At 39.1% G+C, this 23,520-nt stretch overlaps 1 protein-coding gene across 4 annotated transcripts in view; it reads right to left on the reverse strand.

The window, feature by feature from the left end:
• The window catches only part of USP9X (ubiquitin specific peptidase 9 X-linked), a 156,184-nt gene that overhangs the window by 14,346 nt on the left and 118,318 nt on the right, over positions 1-23,520 (reverse strand). For all 4 annotated transcript variants that reach the window (XM_064364411.1, XM_064364410.1, XM_064364413.1 and 1 more), the window contains exons 32-39: positions 20,920-21,110; positions 15,653-15,826; positions 12,281-12,422; positions 6,702-7,455; positions 6,347-6,470; positions 5,079-5,304; positions 4,441-4,570; positions 430-615 (exon numbers count right to left, since the gene is read on the reverse strand). In XM_064364411.1, the coding sequence (XP_064220481.1) occupies positions 430-615; positions 4,441-4,570; positions 5,079-5,304; positions 6,347-6,470; positions 6,702-7,455; positions 12,281-12,422; positions 15,653-15,826; positions 20,920-21,110 (1,927 nt within the window). The remainder of the gene's footprint in view (positions 1-429; positions 616-4,440; positions 4,571-5,078; positions 5,305-6,346; positions 6,471-6,701; positions 7,456-12,280; positions 12,423-15,652; positions 15,827-20,919; positions 21,111-23,520) is intronic.

Here is a 23,520-nt window from a genome sequence, read left to right on the forward strand (position 1 = left end):
AAAGATTCCCATTAAATTTGTAGAAAAGGTACAGGACTAAAATATTCCAAAGGAGAAATCTTCCTCCAGACTCTCAATACTATATACGCCCAACAACATTTAAAAACTACTGTAAAGAGGGCTGGGCATGGTAGCTCACACCTGGAACCCCAACACTTTGGGAGGCTGAGGCGGGCGGGTCACCTGAGGTCAGGTGTTGGAGACCAGCCTGACCAACATGGCGAGACCCCGTCTCTATTAAAAATACAAAATTAGCCAGGTGTGGTGGTGGGTGCCTGTAATCCCAGCTACTTGGGAGGCTGAGGCAGGCAGTGAGCCGAGATCGAGCCATTGCACTCCAGCTGGGCAACAAGAATGAAACTCCGTCTCAAAAACAAACAAAACAAAACAAAACAAAACCACCATAAAGAATGGAGCATTCAAATTTACCATTGATTGAAGACTGCATTCTTGAAGAGACATTGCAGCAGCGGATCAGCTGTGACACTACTGAGTATAATTTGCCTAATTCAGCATACTGATATTTGATTGGAGGACCTGGACCTTCATCTAAAGACACAAGCATAAAGGTAGCAGGTACACTCAATTTCAGAAGCTGTGTCTTCTCTGCCACACCTACAACAAAGGAGTGAGGGGCAGAAGAAATAGAGGGAGAAATATGTGAGGAAAAAATTAAGATGCCAATGGCTTCATGAATAAAACAAGTAGTTATACAAAATATATTGTCTATAATTTTATGATCAGAAAAGTTTTGATTTGTAATTTCATCACTTTTACTTAGTATTCAGAGAACTGTTTTATTAGAAAAGAAAACCCATTGAGTGTAAGTATTAACACTGTTAAACAGTGACAATGACCACGACTATGACATTTCAATCGCGCCAGCCCACTATTAAGTTAGATGAACAATTTCTTTCTTCTTTTTGAGATGGAGTCTCCCTCTGTTACCAGGCTAGAGTGCAGTGGTGTGATCTGAGTTCACTGCAACCTCTGCCCCCAAGTACAAGCGATTCTCCTGCCTCAGCCTCCCGAATAGATGGGACTATAGGCATGTGACATCATGCCCAGCTTCATGCCCAGCTAATTTTTGTATTTTTAGTAGAGATGGGGTTTCACCATGTTGGCCAGGATGATCTTAATCTCTTGACCTCATGATCCATCTGCTTCCGCCTCCCAAAGTGCTGGGATTACAGGCATGAGTCACTGCACCCAGCTGGAAGATGGACACTTTCTATGGCCTGGAGAGTCTAAAGGGACTAATCAAGACTGCGACCCTCATTTGTAGGGAGGGTGAAAACAACAAAACAACTATATGAAAGGAGGAACAAGAAATCTTTTTAAAGTTGCCTCCCTCTCTTCTTTCCTCCACAGCCAAACTTCTTGAAAAAGATACCTACATTTGGTCTGTCTACTTTCCCATTTTCTATTCCTCAACCTATGCAGATTTGGTTTTGGCCCCTCTTCTCCGTAATAAGCTAAGGAGCAGTTCTCAGACCATAACCACTTCCTCCTCCCTAGATTCCTAATTTTCTTTCTACCTCTTCTTGTTCTTATTTGCGACTCCTCCTGTCTCTTTAAAAACTGATATTTCTCCAAGTTCCCGTGACAGGCTATCTTTTCACACCGATTTCCCTGGATGATCTAGCCCACTCTCATGGCTTTAAAGTTCTAGATATTTTCTTTCAGATGACTCAAAAACATTTCAAGACAAAAATCTTACTGTTCTACTGTGTATCTCCATTTGGGTGTCAGATAGGATCATGGAGTCAGATAGGCTCAAACTCAATCTACCCAAACTGAACTCAACCCTTTCTTTCCATACATACATGTTTCTCCTCCTGTGTTTCCCCTTAGTAAATGGTACCACTATCCATTCACAGTTGTTCAAGTTAGAATCCTGGGCATCATTCTTCACATTTCTTCCCTGTCCCCTCCTTCTGTGAATATCCAATCACCAAATTAACTGATTCCACTTCTTATAAAAGCACCATATATATCTATCTGTCCACTTGTATCTCCCTTACTGCCAGTTCCAATAAAGGCCACAATGATCTTATGTCTACAGATCATTTTAACACTCTCTGGGATCTTACTCCACTGCAATCCATTCCACACTGTAGCCACGGTGCTCTTTCTAGATGGTATTATCTGTTCAAAACTCTGTGATGGCTTATCCAGTGCCTGAGCCTCTCTCACAAGGCCTGTTAGAACCACATGATCAGAAACTCCTGCTCAGCACTCCTGCCATTCCCATCTTACATCAATTCTAGTCACATTAGATAACTTTCATTCCATCCAATAAGCCACAGCAAGTTTATCCCAAGTCTTTGCATCTGCTGTTCACTCTAGACGAAAAGTTCAACTAACCAATTCCCACATCATATTCTCCATTAAGTCTTCTGTACTTTCCAAATCCCTTCAGGTACCACACCCCCATGATGCATTTTGCATTTTCCCTATTACAGCCATTAACTTATTGTATGGCAACTACATTTTTATTTGCTTCTACATCCCATTAGGCAGTCTTATTTATTGCCATATTCCCAGAAACATAATAAAAACAGGTCCATAACCTCTTATTTAAAATCCTAAGATGCCCAAAGCTTTTTTTTTTTTTTTTTTTTTTGAGATGGAGTCTCCTTCTGTTGCACAGGTTGGAGTACAGTGGCATGATCTCAGCTCACTGCAACCTCGGCCTCCCGGGTTCAAGCAATTCTCCTGCTTCAGCCTCCTGAGTACTGGAAATACTGGCGCATGCCACCACGACCGGCTAATTTTTGTATTTTTAGTATAGACGGGGTTTCACCATGTTGGCCAGGCTGGTCTCAAACTCCTGACCTCGTGACCCACTCGCCTCAGGTTCCCAAAGTGCTAGGATTAAAGGTGTGAGCCCCCGCACCCAGGCCAACAAAGTTTTTCACTAAGTTGGTGTCAAAATGTGTTTGGCGTGATAACCTAGCCAGAACTGACTAAAGGCTACTTAGTCTTCATTTCTCCCTTCGCTATAAATATTCACGTCTTACTGTAGAAATATTAACGTGTTCAATTGTAAGTTGTTGTCTCAGACCCTACTATAGGGATGTTGATATATGCATTGCCTTGCTTTTCTTAAATCCAAACAATTCTCAACCCCAATACATATCTGACCTTAAGGATTTAATATTAAGGTTTACAGACCCTACAGTATTTGTTTTCAGCAGGAAAATTTTACAGTAGTTTACATTATGGAACAATGACGTGTGCTTTGTGAACAGGTAATATTTAAAAGAAGAGTTGAACACATGGGATTTTTCTGAATGTCTAAATTTTGCATTTTTAAGTTTGAAATACAGATTCCACTTATGCTTCTCTGTGTAATAAATATTATCTTCTTTCTCATCTACAAATACCCAAATATTTGCAGTATGGAAAAGGTAAAGGAAAAGAAGACAAACTAAAGAGACAAATGAAAAGTAGAATCTCCCTTATGTTAAAAGAACCATGGATCCAATGGTGATTAAGTAAGGTCACAGAAAAAAACCTGAAATGACAGGAATGCTTAGATACAGAACTTCATTTTGGATATACAGCTTTTCGGTTTGTTTGTTTTTTGGAGACTGGGTCTCATTCTGTTGCTCAGACTAGAGTGCAGTGGTACAATCACGGCTCACTGCAGCCTCGACCTCCTTAGCTCAAGTGACCCTTCCACCTCAGCCTCCCAAGTAGCTAGGACTACAGGCATATGCCACCACACCCAACTATTTTTTTTTTTTTTTTTAGAAGGAGGCTTGGTTTGTCGCCCAAGCCCTGGAGTGCAGTGGCACAATCTCGGCTCACTGCAACCTCTGCTTACTGACACCCCGCTAATTTTTAAATTTTATTTTGTAGAGATAGGGTCTCCCTATAGTGCCTAGTTTGGTCTTGAACTCCTGGGCTCAAGCAATCCTCCTGCCTTGGCTTCCCAAAGTGTTGAGAGTACAGGCATAAGCCATTGCACCCAGCCCCTAAATATTTTAAGTAAATATTTATATTATCCATAATTGTAATTTACTTCAATAAAAAACGTACATACAGACTAAGTCCTCTATCTAAATTTGGTGAGTATCACCAATCATCTGGGGATCCCTTTGAAAATGGATTCCCTGGCATTAGCTTTGGGAATGCTGATTCAATCAGTGTGAGAAGAGGCCTAAAAACTGTATTTTCAATAAGCAGCCAGATTTGGCACCACTGCATTACGAGATTAAAAAGAAAAAAATCAAGACACAGATTCTGACCTGTGTCTACTACAAAGACACATGCATAATTAAAGTAAAAGGTGAAAGTGCCATGTTCAGATGAAATTCACAACAGATTTTGGAAATTGTTTCTATTTCAGATCAGATTTCATCACTTGACTAAGTGACTTCACAATTTAATATGACACATCAAAATAGAATTCTGAAAAACTTAAATTCTTACCTAAATTGGCATACATTACAAATAGGTTGAAATACTGCTGTAAATGACGCCCATGCTCTGAAACTTCCCTTCTCAAGAGATTTAGTACTGCTCTTAGTAAGTGATCACTCAAGCTTAAGTTGTCATAAGCCTGTAAAGGATAAAACATTACCTGTTTTACAGCAACAAGGTATACATATACTTCTATTTGCATAAAAAGGATATGCACATATGGTGATACAGGCATACATTTATGGAAGGACTGATCACACAAACTAAACTTTTTTGCTTCTTGGGAAAGGGAATGGAGATCAGAGGTGGATTTCATTATAAATTCTTCACATTTGTAATTCTTAAAAAAAACTAAGGCTATTAAAAAAACCTTTAAAGTAGAAAAAAATCTACTTAACAGTAAATTTATAATTAAGTTACTGTATGTAACTGAAGAGGGAAAATTCTCTTATGTTTTTAAAGAGCCAACAATTACTCTTCATTGCTATGCAGTAGTTTTAAATGGAACTTACTGACGTCAGATTGAGCGTGTGTTTGTTAGGTAGGTAAACATATCAAGTAGATGGATATGTTTGTGACTTTAACTTCCAGGAGACACAATTTATTTGTAAACATTTAATCATTTAGAAAGAAAGCTGTGTGATTACCTGACTAGAAGGTCCAGGAGATGCAAAAGGTGAAGGACATGGCCCATCTTGCAAGGAAAAATGTGCAATAAAGACTATAAGTTTTGCAAATGCACCCCTCACTTCTGCACTAGGGCACTCCAGAAGGTATTCGGAGAAGCGATTTGAAACATTAAAAAGGACATTATGAGCAAACCAAAAACGTACATTCTTGCTGTGACGGAGGAGAATACACAATGCATCATACCTAAAATAAAACAAAAAAAATCTATGACTATTAATTAAATAACTTGTTTCCTATAGTAAAAGGATGAATCTCTATGAACCAAAAAAAAAGACAAAGATCTTCCTTTACTGCTGGGGAGAGAACCAGTAAAGGTTGCTTCTAGTATTAAAACAATGGATAAATACTATGACTTGCTCTGTTCTCTCAGAGTTACAAAACAGGTGAAAGCTTGTCCTCTAAAAATCCATTAACAAACTTTTCCTAGGTTCAACAACAAAATACCACCCCGTTCCCTTATCTTGACATATCATGGCCTCTATACTTTCACAATTAGAAACTTAAGAAAACCATTTCAATTTTTACCATTTTAATCTGCATCAGAATTCAATCTAGGTAAGCTAAAACCTAATACATTTTTTTTTTTTTAGTTTTTTTTCTTTTTAGAACTTTTGTTCCAAGAATAAATAAATTTCATAAGTAGCTTACACTTTTCAGTTTCATCGTGTAATCTTTGGTTTTGTTTGAGACAGTCTTGCTCTGCTGCCCAAGCTGGAGTGCAGTGGCACAGTCATGGCTCACTGCAGCCTCAACCTCCCAGGCTCCAGTGATCCTCCCACCTTAGCCTTCCAAAGTAGCTGGGATTACATGTGTGCACAACCATACTCGGGTAATTTTTTAAATCTTCTTTGAAGAGATGGGGCTCTCACTATGTTGCCTAGGCTGGTCTTGCTGAGCTGCTGAGCTGAAGCAATCCTCCCACCCTGGCCTCGAAAAGTGATGGGATTACAGGTCACTGTGCCCAGACTCATCTTGTAATCTTTGGTACAGAGAGGTCAAAGACATGATACAAGGTAATAGAAGCAGAAGTCAGCTTCTGAATAACAAAAGGCCATTTTTAGACTATTTTAATACGATTCTTCTCACTATTGTGGCCAAGAGTTATTTTTATTCTGTATTCCAAACTTCAAACAAGATTCTCATGGTTTAGAAAAAAATAAAGCAGCCTACTGAAGAACCAAACCAAGTATTAGTATAATAGAAATCAAAATCCAAAGCAATGTACCAATCACTGGCAGAGCCACGGACTACTTTCTTTGTGTGAAATCCTGTAGTAAAGAGGAACCTAGCAGCAAGTTGAATACTGATCATAGTGATTTCTTCTGCTTCAGGTAACAGGTGATCTTGCCCTATAAATAAAATGCAGATATAAAAACAAATTTTTATTTTCCAACCCCATTTTCAAACAAGTCTGCATTTCCATTAATTTTGAGAAGTCCTAAATTTGTTAAGAACCCTTCTCAGGCTACTTTAATTTAGACCCATTTAAAGTGAAAACATTAATTTTATGAACTTAAACATGTTGATGTCTACTAGAAATTATTCTTTATTAACTAAGAAGCTAAACTCTTGATACTTACCGGGAGGAGGGTTTAAGTAAACGCCATTACATGTAAGCAGTTTTTTCATAAACTGAAAATACTCCAAACTGTACTGCATTCGGTTATGCATGAATTGTACATTCTGTTTCCGTACACTTCTCTCAATGGCTGATGGCATAATAATCTGATGAGGTCTGGTGGTGACAGCAAGCTCTGATATGTATCTTATCAACTCATCATCTTGGTCTATTGTGTCCATTCGTTCATAAAAAAGTATATAAGCATTCCACCACCTTTTCTGGCGCCTGTATGACATACGCTTCATCATGTGATCAAACACTTCTCCCATGTACTCTCCACCAAAACACTGGTTTTTCATTTCCTCATCATCATCCATTTTACATTCTGTTACATCACCATCATCAAATTTATACCAGCGATTTCTCTCACCATCTCCACCATTCCTTTGGATGATGTAAGAATAATAATGCCCCCCACTCGCTTGACCACTGTGTACAAGCACACCCACAAGTCTGTATTTTGTGCTTCCTGCTGTCTCACTTTCAGACTGCTCGCTCTGTTGTATCAACTGACTCTCTGGGTTTACATTATCTCCTTCCAGCTTTGCGACACCTGCAACTGTGTAAGGTTCCATGTCCAGCTCTCGAGGAAATTCAAAATAATCATTGAACTTGATTGCACATTCTCTTTCCCAGTCATAGTCAAATCGTTTTAGTTGAATAGCAAGAACAGGAGGTAATTTTTTAATCAGCAAGCGCTTTACAGTATCAACCTAAAATAAATAACAGCAAGTTACCAAATGTTCTATCATAATCCACAGGAAAAACAAAAACAGAACAAAACAAAAAAACAAAAACCAAGCAAACTTTTAAATGATGCTGAATTCTTAAGACTTAACTGAATTTTTAAGTGTAAACAAATAAATGACAATGAACATAATCAAGATAATCCTACCACCTGATTTAAATGCTAACTAAAACTAATAATACGCAAATGAAAATTTGTTGACTGGTTTCTGCACGTCATTGTTATCTAGCCATTATTACCTGTTTGATGCTGTTGTTCCCATGGAGGTGGTTTGCTATGCACAAACCAAAGAACTACAATAATAGTAGCTGTTATTTGTTAGGAAATTAAGATGTCAGATAATATACTAAGTGCTGCACAAGTAGAAACATAACTAATTCTTATAACCTTCTCTAGTGTGTACTACTGAACCTTAAAGATGAAAATTAGTAATCACAGAGAGGTCAAGTAACTTGCCTCAGGTCTCAGGAGCTGCGGGTGGCAGGCAGTATCACTTTACAGCCCACAGTCTCAATCTTTAAACTTTAAGGCTCCTCTAAGTGGGCTGCATAAGGCCAAAACACCACAAGTGACTTGAAGGTGAAAGGGTTTGGGAGCCCCCAAGATATACCTTATTCATTATTATAATGCATATGAATCATCTCTCCCAAAGAATTGCTAATAAGTTTCCAAAATAAATGGTTTTATAACATAGGTGGTAAAATAAATCTTATGTGGCACCTGACTAAAAGAAATCTTATGTGGTTCAATAAAGTAATTAATGGTTTTAGCAAATATTTTGGTCTTGACAAGTAACCCTGGACATGACAGGAGAACTGTTTTCCTCTATCAGCTCTGTATCTTTGAGGGGTTCAATGGCAATGTGTTTCTTGGTAGAGATGGAAAATGTCTGTGTAACTTATATAAGAGAATATGCTATCACATTATTTATGACTTTTAAAATTATTCACTCGGGGAAGATCCAAGATGGCCACTTAGGAGCAGCTCAGGATTGCAGCTCCCAGTGAAAGCGCAGAGGGTGAGTGGACGCCACATTTCCAGACGGATTTTTATTGCCCATAGACCAGGAGAATCCCAGGCGGAGGAGCCCCACGGGTCGCCTACGTGGCTGTTTTGGCTGGTGCAGCTGTTTTGCCGGCGCCCTGGCGCGGTGCTTCTCCCTACAAAACACACTGGTCTGGGTCTGGCTAGTGGAGATCCAGGAAGCCACAGTTGCCCATTCATCTGATTAAAAAAGGGGACTGAAACAGGGAGCCAGGCCAGGAGATTCCCGGGCAAAAAAAAAAAACACCACTGTTTCAGCCAGCTCAGTGGGTCGCCACATGGGAAAGCACACAGATCCCGGCGCCTTTTCGGCAGGCGAGAGAGTCGACCATTCAACTAAAAGAAAAAAAAAAAGGCTCTGAGGCAGGGAGCTAGGTGATCTGGCTCAGCTGGTCCCACTCCCCCTCCCCCACACACAAAAAAACAGCAATTGGAAACGCTCTGGGTTGACAGCTTCACAGCAAGCACAGCTGAACCTAGGACGGTCCAGCTCTGTGGGGGAGGGGCGTCTGCGATTACCGAGGTACTCCACCACTACCGAGGTAGTCCGCCTTTGCTGAGGCAGCCCGCTGTTGCCGAGGCAACCTGCCATTACAGAGAGAGTCCACCATTGCCGAGGCAGTTCTAACTACACCCATATAAACAGGACTGCAAGGAAGTTCACAGAGCAGCTGGGCGGAGCCCATAGCAGCTCAGCAAAGCCTCTGCAGGCAGACAGTGACTAGGCTGCCTCCTTGCTGGGCAGTGCAGCCCTGAAAAAAAGGCAGCAGCACAACAGAAATTCCTAAATAAAGCCCTAACTCCCCGGGACAGAGCACCTGGGGAAAAAAAAGGGGTGTATGAGTTCAGCTGTAGCAGACTTAAACGTACTTGCCCAGCAGCTCTGAATGAACAACGGAACTCAAAGCTCAGCATTTGAGCTCCTATAAAGGACAGACTGTCTCCTCAAGCAGCTCCCTGACTCCCGTATATCCAAAGATTCACCTCATAAAGGAGACATCAGACTGACATTTGGCAGGCATCCTTCTGGGACAAAGATAGCAGAAGAAGAAACTGGTAGCAACCCTTATTGTTCTGCAGCTGCTGTAGGTGACCCCAGGCAAGCAGGGCCTGGAGTGAACCTCAGCAGTCCTACAGCAGAGGGGCCAGACTGTTAGAAGGAAAACTAAGAAATAGAAATAACTTCATCATCAGCAAACTAGACGTCCACTCAGAGACCCAATCTGAAAGTCAGCAACTACAAAGACCACAGGTGGATAAATCCACAGAGATGGGAAGAAACCAGTGCAAAAAGGATGAAAACACGTGAAACCACAACACCTCTCCTCCTACAAAGGATCACAACTCCTCACCAGCAAGGGAACAAGGCTGGATGGAGAATGAGTGTGATGAAATGACAGAATCAGGCTTCAGAAGATGGGTAATAAGAAACTTCTGTGAGCTAAAAGAACATGTTCTAACCCAATGCAAAGAAACCAAGAACCTTGAAAAAAGATTTGACGAAATGCTAACGAGAATGGACAACTTAGAGAGGAATATAAATGAATTGATGGAGCTGAAAAACACAACAAAGGATGTAAAGGACTTCTTCAAGGAGAACTACAAACCACTGCTCAACGAAATAAGAGAGGACACAAACAGATGGAGAAACATTCCATGTTCATGGTTAGGAAGAATCAATATTGTGAAAATGGCCATACTCCCCAGAGTAATTTACAGATTCAACGCTATCCCCATCAAGCTACCAATGATCTTCTTCACAGAACTTGAAAAAACCAACTTAAACTTCATATGGAACCAAAAGAGAGCCCGCATAGCCAAGTCAATTCTAAGCAAAAAGAACAAAGCGGGAGGCATCACACTACTGGACTTCAAACTATACTACAAGGCTTCAGTAATCAAAACAGCATGGTACTGGTACCAAAATAGAGATATAGATCAATGGAACAGAACAGAGGCCTCGAAGGCAACACAACATATCTACAACCATCCAATCTTTGACAAACCTGAGAAAAACAAGCAATGGGGAAAGGAGTCTCTGTTTAATAAATGGTGTTGGGAAAACTGGCTAGCCATGTGCAGAAAGCAGAAACTGGACCCCTTCCTGACACCTTACACTAAAATTAACTCCAGATGGATTAAAGACTTAAACATAAGACCTAACACCATAAAAACCCTAGAAGAAAATCTAGGCGAAACCATTCAGGACATAGGCGTAGGCAAGGACTTCATGACCAAAACACCAAAAGCATTGGCAACAAAAGCCAAAATAGACAAATGGGACCTGATCAAACTCCACAGCTTCTGCACGGCAAAAGAAACAGTCATTAGAGTGAATCAGCAACCAACAGAATGGGAAAAAATTTTTGCAGTTTACTCATCTGACAAAGGGCTGATATCCAGAATTTACCACGAACTAAAGCAGATTTACAAGAAAAAAACAAACAAGCCCATTCAAAAGTGGGCAAAGGATATGAACACACACTTTACAAAAGAAGACATACATGAGGCCAACAAACATATGAAAAAATGCTCATCATCACTGGTTATTAGAGAAATGCAAATCAAAACTACATTGAGATACCATCTCACGCCAGTTAGAATGGCGATCATTAAAAAATCTGGAGACAACAGATGCTGGAGAGGATGTGGAGAAATAGAACACTTTTACACTGTTGGTGGGAGTGTAAATTAGTTCAACCATTGTGGAAGACAATGTGGCAATTCCTCAAGGACCTAGAAATAGAAATTCCATTTGACCCAGCAATCTCATTGCTGGGTATATATCCAAAGGATTATAAATCGTTCTACTATAAGGACACATGCACACGAATGTTCACTGCAGCACAGTTTACAATAGCAAAGACCTGGAACCAACCTAAATGTCCATCAATGATAGACTGGACAGGGAAAATGTGGCACATAGACACCATGGAATATTATGCAGCCATCAAAAACGATGAGTTCGTGTCCTTTGTAGGGACATGGATAAACCTGGAAACCATCATTCTCAGCAAACTGACACAAGAACACAAAATCAAACACCGCATGTTCTCACTCATAGGCGGGTGTTGAACAATGAGAACACATGGACACAGAGAGGGGAGCACTACACACTGGGGTCTGTTGGGGGGAAATAGGGGAGGGGACAGCGGGGGGTGGGGAGTTGGGGAGAGATATCATGGGGAGAAATGCCAGATATAGGTGAAGGGGAGGAAGGCAGCAAATCATACTGCCACGTGTGTACCTATGCAACAATCTTGCATGTTCTGCACATGTACCCCAAAACCTAAAATACAATAAAAAATAAAATAAAAAAATAAAATAAAAATTTACTAAAGATAAAAAACAATTAAAATAAAAAAATAAAATTATTCACTCTTATTTACCTTTTTTTTTTGAGATGGGGTTTCACCATGTTGGTCAGGCTGGTCTCAAACTCCTGACCTTGTGATCCACCTGCCTTGGCCTCCCAAAGTGCTGGGATTACAGGCAGGAGTCACTGTGCCCGGCCCTTATTTACCTATTTTTATCTTATTTACCTAGCCCCTTTGGCACTACTGTTTTTCCTTCCCTGCCAAACCTATGTATCAGTTATCACATTGACTACTTCTCTGCTACCACTATACCAAGGCAGAAAAAAGTAAAAAGAGGGTGACTTTTAAGGATGAACCAAAAAAACCAATTTCTTCTAAATCCATTAAATGTAATTAAAATTACATTAAACAAAACTGGACAGCCCATACCTTTTTATTGCATTTTTCACAATGATATGCATTTGCACCTTCTAGTAAATCTCCTTTGACGTATTGTTCCAAAGAATCAAGAAGATTTTGGTGATTTCTAATGTCTACGTTTAGAGTCGTAAAAGATTCTTCACATTCGTACCTAAAAACGATAAAAAAAAGAATTTATCCCTTAGTTTTCTAACCATTTATTTAGTTATGGATGTAATGAAAACTACATTTGCCATTTTTATAATATGAAACCCATAAGTCATAGAATGTTAGCAATAAAAAAGTTAACCTGATCATTAAGTGAAACGGTATTTTAAAGTTGAATCTGTCTGGGCTCACAGCTTAATCTCTTTGTGGTATACCATGCTGCTTCTAGTGTTATCTATTTAGATAGTAATTCATGCCGAAGGCAAAGCATGAATTTATTAAATTCTGAAAAGGATCAATTATGAAAAAGCTAAATTTTTAAACTGTTCTTCCTTTGCTGTAATGGAAACCTTAGTAAAGCACAAGTTTGAACACAGCAATGAGTAGAAGATAAGCAATCTGAGTAGGAGCTACAATCCCAGTTTTGCATATATGCATGTGTCTCATCAGAAACCGGAAAAGTGATGAGACACATGCATATATGCAAAACAAGGCAAGTAAGGAATACATTATCAACAATTAATTTCCGGTTTCTGATGAGACACATGCATATATGAAAAACAAGGGAAGTAAGGAATACATTATCAACCATTAATTCATTCAATGGATAGACTGAGAGTGCCTTCCATGTGTAAAAGCACTGTGGGATAGTCAATGTTTAAGATGGTCCCTCATTTAAGGAATTTTAAACTCAGGAAAAAAGATAGGTACAAAAAGGCATTTACGAATGGTATGAATGGAATATAAAGCAGGTATTAAGCAAATTGCTACTATATAATCAAGGAACAGCCCATAGAAAAAAAAAGACGTTAGACTACACTTCAAAAGCAGGATATTCTTCAACATCTATAAAAAGAAGGTGTTCTAACACTAGAGGGCAGCAAAATCTTTCTGTAAAGGGCCAGATAGTACATATCTTAGGTTTTGTGAGGTGTATGGTCTCTGCGGCAACTACAGATGCTCTTTGCTTATGAAATGGCTACATCCCAATAAAGCCATCATAAGTTGAAAATACTGTAAGCTGAAAATGCATTTAACACACCTAACTTAACAAACATCATAGCTTTAGCCTAGCCTAGCCTAGCCTAAATGTGTTCAGAACACTTATATTAGCCTATAGTTGGGCAAAATCTTGCAACACAAAGCTTCATGCAATTATCTCATGTAATTCATTGAATACTGTACTGAAAGTGAAAAACAGAATGGTTGTATGGGCACTCAAAGTAGAGTTTTTTTCTTTTTTGTTTTTAACAAGGTGAGTTCTCACTCTGTCACCCAGGCTGGAATGCAGTGGCATGATCATAGTTCACTGTAACTTGCATCACTGTAACTTGTAACTCCTGGGCTCAAGCGATCCTCCTGCCTCAGCCTCCCAAGCAGCTAGGACTACAGGCATCCACCACCATGCCCAGCTAGTTAAAAAAATAAGACTAGTTTAGTTGTTGATCAGGTATTAGCAATCTGATTTCAAGACCATAATCTTTTGACATTTCACTTGCCAAAAAAAACCAGTGATTTCCAAATAATTTAGAAAATTATCTAAAACTAAGGAGGACTGACAGGAACAAATGACTTCAAAGTTGGCTGTTTTTATCAATAATTAAAAACAAGAGGGCCGGGCGAGGTGGCTCACACCTGTAATCCCAGCACTTTGGGAGGCTGAGGTGGGCAGATCACATGGTCAAGAGATCGAGACCACCCTGGCCAACATGGTAAAACCTCATCTCTACTAAAAAATAAAAAAATTAGCTGGGCCTTGTGGCACGCGCCTGTAGTCCCAGCTACTTGGGAGGCTGAGGCAGGAGGTTCGCTTGAACCCAGGAGGTGGAGGTTGCAATGAGCCGAGATCATGCCACTGCACTCCAGCCTGGTAAAAGAGTAAGACTCCATCTCACAAACAAACAAACAAACCAAGAGATTAAAATTTTGTTTTATTGTTCGCCTAATATAAAAGGCCTTTCGAAAGGACTAAAAGTTGCCTAGGCTAAGTAAATAAGTATATGCCCTAATTATGAATGAGTGGTAAGACTATAACTTGATAGATAGAAATTTCTCATTTATATAGTATTATCTCTCCCACAATCATTTCCTGGTAATCAAAAACAAAATACTCCCAACAAACCACATGTATACTCAACCCATGACTATATTTAATACAGTTTGGATCATAGAAAATACTATCTTACTGTGACATTTTGGTGAAAAACAATTGCAAATCAACATTAATTTGTAATATAACAAGACAAGTCCCAAAGTAAAACTTCCATGACAGGCATGTGTGTGTATCAGTAATGAACTAATAGAAGCCCTTAATCGATTTTCTTTTTAAGTCAAACAATTTGTTTTGTCAATCTTTTTCTTGTAAAAAATTTTTTACAATTAAGTTTTGTCAACTCTGATATGTTTCATATACAAATATACCGTAAAGATAAGGACAATAATCAATGCTATTTTAAAAGTCATTATTTCATTTGTATAGAAAATACTACCACAGCTTTGTCATCTTCTAAACTTACTGTATTTACACTATTATCATCACTCAAGTTCTAAGATAAAGGGTAAATTTATAAGTAACACCTGTAGCTATAGGCAAAATGCCATTTTATTTCCCGAGGAATAATCATCTGTAAAAGAACATAAGAGGAGGCTGGGCGTGGTGGCTCATGCCTGTCATCTCAACACTTTGGGAAGCTGAGGTGTGAGGACTGATTTTGAGGTCAGGAGTTTTGAGACCAGCTTGGGCAACATAGCAAGATCCCATCTCTAAAATAATTAAAAATTAGCCAGGTGTGGTGGCACATGCCTGTAGTCCCAGCTATTTGGGAGGCTGAGGCAGTAGGATTGCTTGAGCCCAGGAGTTCAAAGTTACTATGAGTTGCCGTCATGCCACTGCACTTCAGCGTGGGCAACAAACAGAAACCTTGTCTCAAGAAGGAAAGAAAAGCGAAGAAAACGAAGGAAGCGAAGGAAGGGAGGGAGGGACTGTAAGAGTATAATATAATAAAATGGCTAAGAGATCAGGTAGAGTAGAAGGAACTAAAAGTTATTTGACAAAAACAAAAAACAGCCCCACAACAGTAAGGTAGTATGCACAGTATATAAATCACTCAGTTTCAGGTATTTTATAATCAGTGACATACTCCACTTTTGTATGTAAGTACTAGTAAAAATTTTATTTTTGTTAGTATATACATGGTACAACATATACTTTCAATGTGTAATTATAGTACGTACCTATGTGGGCAGCCTTGGCAGATCTTCTGATCAGCAAAGGAACCTCCTAAGACTTTACTTAGCATAGCTGGATGTCCTAAAGCTTTTAAAGCTTCATCTAAACTATCCACCAATGAATTAAAAAATTCTAAAGCATCGTGTTGTTCACGCAGATTAACAGGCTCACCCCAAAGCCTAAGAAATGAATGAAATAAAACATGTAACATGTGACATTCACAGAACAATATGTACAACTATATTTTTCAGGGGAAAAAAAGGCAACAGGACCACAAACAACAGTATATAAAACTGAGATTTCATTCCTCAACTACATGGAAAAGGAGAAAAAAAATGAATGTGTTTTCCCTATAGAATGTAGTAGGGTAAGAGAGTGAGCCTCATAGTAGAACTAGTACTCTAGCGGCAAAGAACTGCCATGAAACCAGTGGTGTAACTGATGGGTAGTATGGCTCCAAGAAGGATGGTCGCTTCAGGTGATATGGCACATGCATGCCATTTTGAATACAATTAAAAATACTATTAAGATGAGGTGGTGGATCTCACTCTTATGTGGATGTTACAATTACTATTTTATTTATGTCATTTTGCTTAAATTTTGGATTATAGATAGTAAAAATATCAGATCTAGTTACTCTTAAATTTATTTTTTTCCCAAGTGAAGAGAGAAAAGTCTAACTTGTTCTAGAGTTAATCTCTTGAATAATCTAAGAAAACACACCATCACTACATATCACAAAATGAGAACTGATACTGCTAAAACCCAGGCACTGCTGGAAACTATCAATAATACCTGATTTTGTATTTACAGAATAATGCACGTAGAGAATTTAAGTGTATTCGTTCTAAGCAAGAAATGACAAACATTTTTAAGTATGCCAGAAGAACTGTCTTGATACTTTTGTAAAACCTCTTCTAAGTAGCAAATAATCTCATCTTATTTATATTTTAGACAAGAATTTATATACAGTAAGTTTAAAATCAAATATATTATTTGTTAAAAATCAGCTTGTTTCATTATTGGAAATTGTACCAGTCCATTCTATTTACTTTGAAACCATACTCAACTCCTCAAACTTTCAAATGTATAATCAACTTACTAATTTCAAAAGGGAAAAGGTACCCTTTATAATGGAGCGATCTGTTAAGACACCAAGAAATCAAAATTAATATCACTTAATAATTAAGTGGATAACACATGCCTCCCAATACAGTACAGTGAGAAACACATAACATCACTTATGTAGTTTCATTGCCCACACTCCCTCAACATTTAACATGAAGCTAATCATGAGGAAACAATCACACAAATAAAAAAAGACATTGTGCAAGACAACTGGCCTGGACTCTCTAAAAATTTCAGTGCGATACAAGTGACAAGTTAGGGAGATTATTTTACATAAAAGGCGACTAAAGAGGTAACAGCCACGCCTGGTGCAGTGGCTCATGTCTGCAATCCCAGCACTTTGGATCCAAGGTGGGCAGATCACCTGAGGTAAGGAGTTCAAGACCAGCCTGGCCAACATGGTGAAACACCGTGTCTATTAAAATACAAAAATTAGCTGGGCATGGTGGCCGGTGCCTGTAATCCCAGCTACTCGGGAGGCTGAGGCTGGAGAATTGCTTGAACCCGGGAGGTGAAGGTTGCAGTGAGCTGAGATCACAACACAGCACTCCCGCCTGGGCGACAGAGTGAGACTCTGCCTCAAAAATAAATAAATAAATAAATAAATAAATAAGAGGTAACAGCTGAATTCTTGTGATTCCTTCATGAGTATCAGATTGGGGTAGAAAGATAAGTTGTAAAGACCATTTTTGGGAAATCAGAATATATACTGATCAATATTAGAGAATAAAAATTGATACTACTTGGATATAATTGTATTATACATAAGTAGGAAAATCACCTTATTCTGATATACAATCTTTTTTTTTTTTTTTTGAGATAGAGTCTCGTTCTGTTGCCAGACTGAAGTGCACTGGCATGATCTCGGCTCATTGTAACCTCCACCTCCCGGGTTCAAGCGCAACTCCTGCCTCAGCCTCCCAAGTAGCTGGGACTACAGGCGCATACCACCAGGCCCAGCTAATTTTTTGTATTTTTTAGTAGAGATGAGGTTTCACCATGTTGGCCAGGATGGTCTCGATCTCCTGACGATGTGATCCGCCCACCTCGGCCTCCCAAAGTGCTGGGATTACAGGCGTGAGCCACTGCGCCCGGGTAATATATGATCTAAGATACATGTTGAAGTATGAAGGGGTAAAGCGTCATGTTTGCAACTTACTATCGATTTAAAATAAACCAAAAACCAAGTATACATATGACAAGATAAGCAAATATGCCAAAATGTTATCTAGTAAAACTGGGTAAATATAATATAAAGGTGATAATTATACCTCTTCTTCACCTTTACTGTAGGTTTGAAATTTTTGAAAATAAAAAAGTGAGGTGAGGAAGTGTAGTTAACTAACCCACGTGTATCAAGAGTAGATTATGTGTCTAAAGTGTGGATAATCCAAAGTACTAGTCTATACAAACCGAGCTCCACTAGCACAGAGAGTAACTAATTGAAAAGTCAAAAAGCAAAGGCATTACAAGTGAAAGAATTACAACTGAACGACAAATTAAGACAAAAGCTTAAAGAGTATAAGCCTTGGCTGGACGTGGTGGTCCACATCTGTAAGCTCAGCATTTTGGGAGCTGAGGCGGGTGGATCACCTCAAGTCAGGAGTTAAAGACCAGCCTGACCAATATGGTGAAACCCCATTTCTATTAAAAATACAAATATTAGCCAAGCATGGTGGCAGGCGCCTGTAATCCCAGCTATTTGGGAGGCTGAGACAGGAGAATTGCCTGAACCCATGAGGTAGAGGTTACTGTGAGCCGAGATCACGTCACTGCACTCTAGCCTGGGTGACAGAGGGAGACTCTGTCTCAAAACAACAACAACAACAACAACACCCCACCAGTATAAGACTCTGTTTGTGCTCTTCAATTTGGAAGAGCATCAACAGAAATGCTAAAAGCCTTAAGGCAGAAATGGAATAACCTAGAGAAAGAAGACAGAGTTGGAATAGTCAGAGAGGAAGGAGAGTGTTATGCTAGATGATGGGACTAAAAGCAAAACGAGAGCTGGGTGGGAGGGTGGTCCACACAAGCCACTAGTACAGAGTAAGTAGAGGGCCTAGTTAGGGGAGGAAAAGGAATTTATACTGCTCTGTCAGAAGGAGGGAAGGTATACTAGAGTATCAGTGTCAGGTGACCCTTCATTTCCTCCTCCTCTCAGCTGGCCGGGAAGCACCTTGAAGGGATTCTAAGGAAGATTACTTTCAAACCAAATGAAACCAAACCTTATTGCTGTAAAGAATTATAGCTCTTTTCATACACAATAGGAGTTATGTGGTTGTACTGTAATTATTTTAGCACAGTGCATGACATAGTACTGACATTAAAAAAAAGTCAAAACAAGATCAAAATGTAACTGAGTTTTCTAACTTAAAAAAAAATAGTTGGTGAGGGCAAATTTCCCTTTATAGATCTTTTGTAGCTAGTAAATGAAAAAATTAATTAGATTATTATTATTTTGTAACCCTGAAAAAATCCTGTATTAAGACAATGATAATCGGCTGGGTGAGATGGCTCACTCCTGTAATCCCAGCACTTTGGGAGGCCAAGGCAGGTGAATTGCCTGACATCGAGTTCATGACCAGCCTGGCCAACGTGGTGAAACCCCATCTCTATTAAAAATACAAAAAATTAGTGCGGTGTGGTGGCAGGCGCCTGTAGTCCCAGCTACTTGGGAGGCTGAGGCAGGCGGATCACAAGGTCAGGAGTTCGAGAGCAGCCTGGCCAACATGGTGAAGTCCATCTCTACTAAAAATACAAAAATTAGCTGGGCATGGTGGTGCACGCCTGTAATCCTAGCTACTCAGGAGAACTGCTTGAACCTGGGAGGCAGAGGTTGCAGTGAGCTGAGATTGTGCCATTGCACTTCAGCCTGGGCAACAGAGCGAGACTCCACCTCAGGAAACAAACAAAAAAAAAGATAATCAATTGCGGTTAACATCATAAGACAGACATTATATGCCACTCCTCATGGAGATCAACATTAACCCCTAAGAAGTAGCTTTCCTTATCCATTCCACAACAAGAAAAATAATACCTCAATCTTATCGAGCTTCTAGATCTCACAAGGTGTTTATAGAAGATGCAGGTGACCAAGAAAAACAGAAAATAATAAAAGGCCACAGGGATTCCATCAACAAAATTCAGACTATGGGGAAATTTACAGGGTAAACTATTTGTCCCCTGATTCTCGCGTAACTGTAAAGGGGAAAAAAACAGATCAATAATCAAGAGTCATTATCAACCATTTGTGGTAAACGGACCTCAACTGAATCTTAATTTTTAAAAATATCAGTAAAAACCGATTCTGAGATAACTCGGTAAATTCAAACACTGACAGAGATATTTGATGTTAAGCAATTTAAAAACTTAATGGTATCATGGTCATGTTTTGAGACAAGACACTAAAGACCCATACTAAAGTATTTGTAGATGGAACTAAGTTTCGCTTCACAACAATCTAGAAAGAAATAGGTAGGGGATGGGCGCGGTGGCTGACATCTGTTATCTCAGCACTTTAGGAGGCTGAGGTGGATGGATCACCTGAGGTCAGGAGTTCGAGACCAGCCTGGGCCAGAATGGTGAAACCGTGTCTCCACTAAAAATACAAAAAATGAGCCAGGTGTGGTGGTGGACACCTGTAATCCCAGCTACTTGGGAGGCTGAGGCAGCAGAATTGCTTGAACCTGGGAGGCGGATGTTGCAGTGAGACGACATCGTGCCATTGCGTTGCAGTCTGGGCAACAAGAGTGCAACGCCGTTTCAAAAAAAAAAAACAAAAAAAACAGAGAGAGAGAAAAGAAATAGGTAATAGGAATACAGATTAAATGAAGCTGGCCACAAGTTGACTACTACTGAGGTTGGGTGACAGGTATACAAGCAAGGGGCCATACTATTTTTTCTACTTCTGTATTTATTAGACATTTTCCTAATAAAAAGTTAATAATATCATTAAGAGACTAAAGGATGCTGCCCTTCCTTACCATGATGAAAAACAAAAAACAACCCACCCAACTAAGGACAGTTTGAATATTACCAGTGCTTAAAAAAAAGATGCCTTCCAACATGTCTTTTAGAGGTTCTATGTTAGTGTACTGAGATACTCATTTTAGGAAGTACCTGTATTACTATTCATCCAGTTTACCTGAACTGTTTCCAAAATCCTCTGGGCACGTAATACTGCAGTCGAGAAGCAGCTAAATGACCAAAGATGACCTGAAGGTGTCTTAGGACACCAATATTGTACTCTTTTCTATCTTCAGTTTTACTTAATGCTGGTTTATCTTCAAATTGTTGAGGATATCCAAATACATCATCCCTGGGATCGACGTTGCTCTAGAAATCAAAAAATATCACTAATGAGCTAGAGTAGAGTATAATATGATGAGACAAGTGCCAAGCAGTTAGGGAACAAATGATTTATATTCCTATTATGCTCATTTCCACAGCACTTACGTTTTTTTTTTTCTTTTCGGGTGTCTTGCATTGGAATTAAATTTTATAAATTTTTAGTATTTAGTGTTTATCCCCACCATTTCACATATTAGTTATCATAACCAAATATCCATGACCATGTATAAGAAAGAAAGATAATAACAGTATAGAGTTAGCATAGTAATTTAGACTGAACCAGACACAAATGCAGGCTCTACCACTTATAAGCCAAGTAACTTTGAGCAAGTAAAAATTACTTAAACTTTCTAAGCTTTAAGTTTCTTTTTTTTTAAATTTATTTATTTTTTATTCATTTTTAACAATTTTTTTTTGTTTTTAAAGACAAAGTCTCACTCTGTCGTCCAGGCTGGAGTGCAGTGGCACAATCTTGGCTCACTGCAACTTCTACCTCCCAGGTTCAGACAATTCTCCTGCCTCAGTTTTCTGAGTAGCTGGGATTACAGGCATGCACCACCACGCCCAGCTAATTTTTGTTATTTTTAGTAGAGACGGGGTTTCACCATGTTGGTCAAGCTGGTCTTGAACTCCTGACCTTGTGATCTGCCTGTCTTGGCCTCCCAAAGTGCTGGGATTACAGGCGTGAGCCACCGTGCCCAGCCAGCTTCAAGTTTATGTGTGAATGGGGATAATATATTATTCATGTAGTTATTGTATGTAACATGCTCAGATCTGTCAATAAAATACACCTATTAATATTAGCACAGTCATTCTTTGCTTAATGACAGGGATAAACTCTGAGAAATGCATCATTAGGTGATTCTGTCATGTGAACATCGTAGAATGTATCTATAAAATGTAGATGGTATAGCCTACTTGCTCCTAGGTTGTAAACCTGTACAGCATGTTATTGTACTACATACTGTAGACAACTGCAACCCAACAGTGAATCTATGCATCTAAAAATAGAAAAAATCAACTCGAATCAAAATTCTAAATATAAAAGCTAAAACCACAGAACCCTTAAAAAAAATAGGGCAAAAGCTTCAAGACAATGGATTTCGCAATGATTTCTTAGATATGACACTAGAGGTATAGACAACAAAAGAAAGTATCTGCAAATCACGTATCTGATATGGAGTTAATATCTAGAACATAGAGAGAACTCTTAAAACTCAAAAATACAACTCCATTTAAAAACAGACAAAGATGATGCATAAGCGGCCAATAATAAGCACAGCCAAAGAGGCTAAAAATCATTAACCATTTGGGAAATGCAAATCAAAACCATGACGAGATACTACCTCACACTCAATTAGGGTGTCAACTACCAGAAAGAGCGAATATAACAAGTGTTGACAAGGATGTGGAGAAACTGGAACTCTTGTGCACTGCTGGTAGGAATGCAAAATGCTGCAGTCACTGTAGAAAACAGTTCCTCGAAAAATTTGGCTGTGTAAGGTGGCTCACACCTATAATCTCAGCACTTTGAAAAGGCCAAGGATCACCTGAGGTCAGGAGTTCGAGACCAGCCTGGCTAACACGATGAAACCCCATCTCTATAAAAATACAAAAATTAGTGGGAAGTGGTGGTACAAGCCTGTAGTCCCAGCTACTCGGGAGGCGGAGGCAGGAGAATCACTTGAACCAAGAAGGCAGAGGTTGCAGTGAGCCCAGACTGCACCACTGCACTCCAGCCTGTGTGACAGAAAGAGAGTGTCTCAAAAAATAAAAATAATAATAATAATAAAAAAGCATCACCATATATCCAGTACTTCCACTTCTGGGCATGTAACTAGAAATACTGTGAGCAGGGTCTCAAACAGATATTTGTATATCCATGTTCATGGCAGCCTTATTCACAATAGCTCAAATGGGGAAGCAACCCAAATGTCCACTGACAAATGAATGGATAAGCAAAATGTCGTATATACATACAATGGAATATTACTCAGACTTTAAAATGAAAAAAGCCAGCTACGAAAAGGCAAATAGTGTATGATTTCATTTACATGAAGTATGTAGAGTAGTCAATAATAGAGACAAATAGTAGTTGCCAGAGGCTGTGGGGAGGGGGAATGGGGAGTAGTTTAATGGCAACAGTTTCAGTTTTACAATATGAAGAGTTTTGGAGATGGGTAGTGGTGATGGTGTACAACAATGTAAATGTATTTAATATTACTAAACCGTACATTAAAAACAGTTAACATGGCAAGTTTCATGTTATATGTATTTTACCACAATTTAAAAAGCAATAGGAGTAGTGGTAGAAGATGTAACATGAAGACAGAATTCCTAAAGGTCATAATCATATTGCAGCTACAGAACAGAATTTGTTTTTACATTTAACTGA

Source organism: Aotus nancymaae, unplaced genomic scaffold (assembly GCF_030222135.1).
Source record: "Aotus nancymaae isolate 86718 unplaced genomic scaffold, 86718_ANA_hifiasm-v0.15.2.pri h1tg000058l, whole genome shotgun sequence".
NCBI lineage: Eukaryota > Metazoa > Chordata > Mammalia > Primates > Aotidae > Aotus > Aotus nancymaae.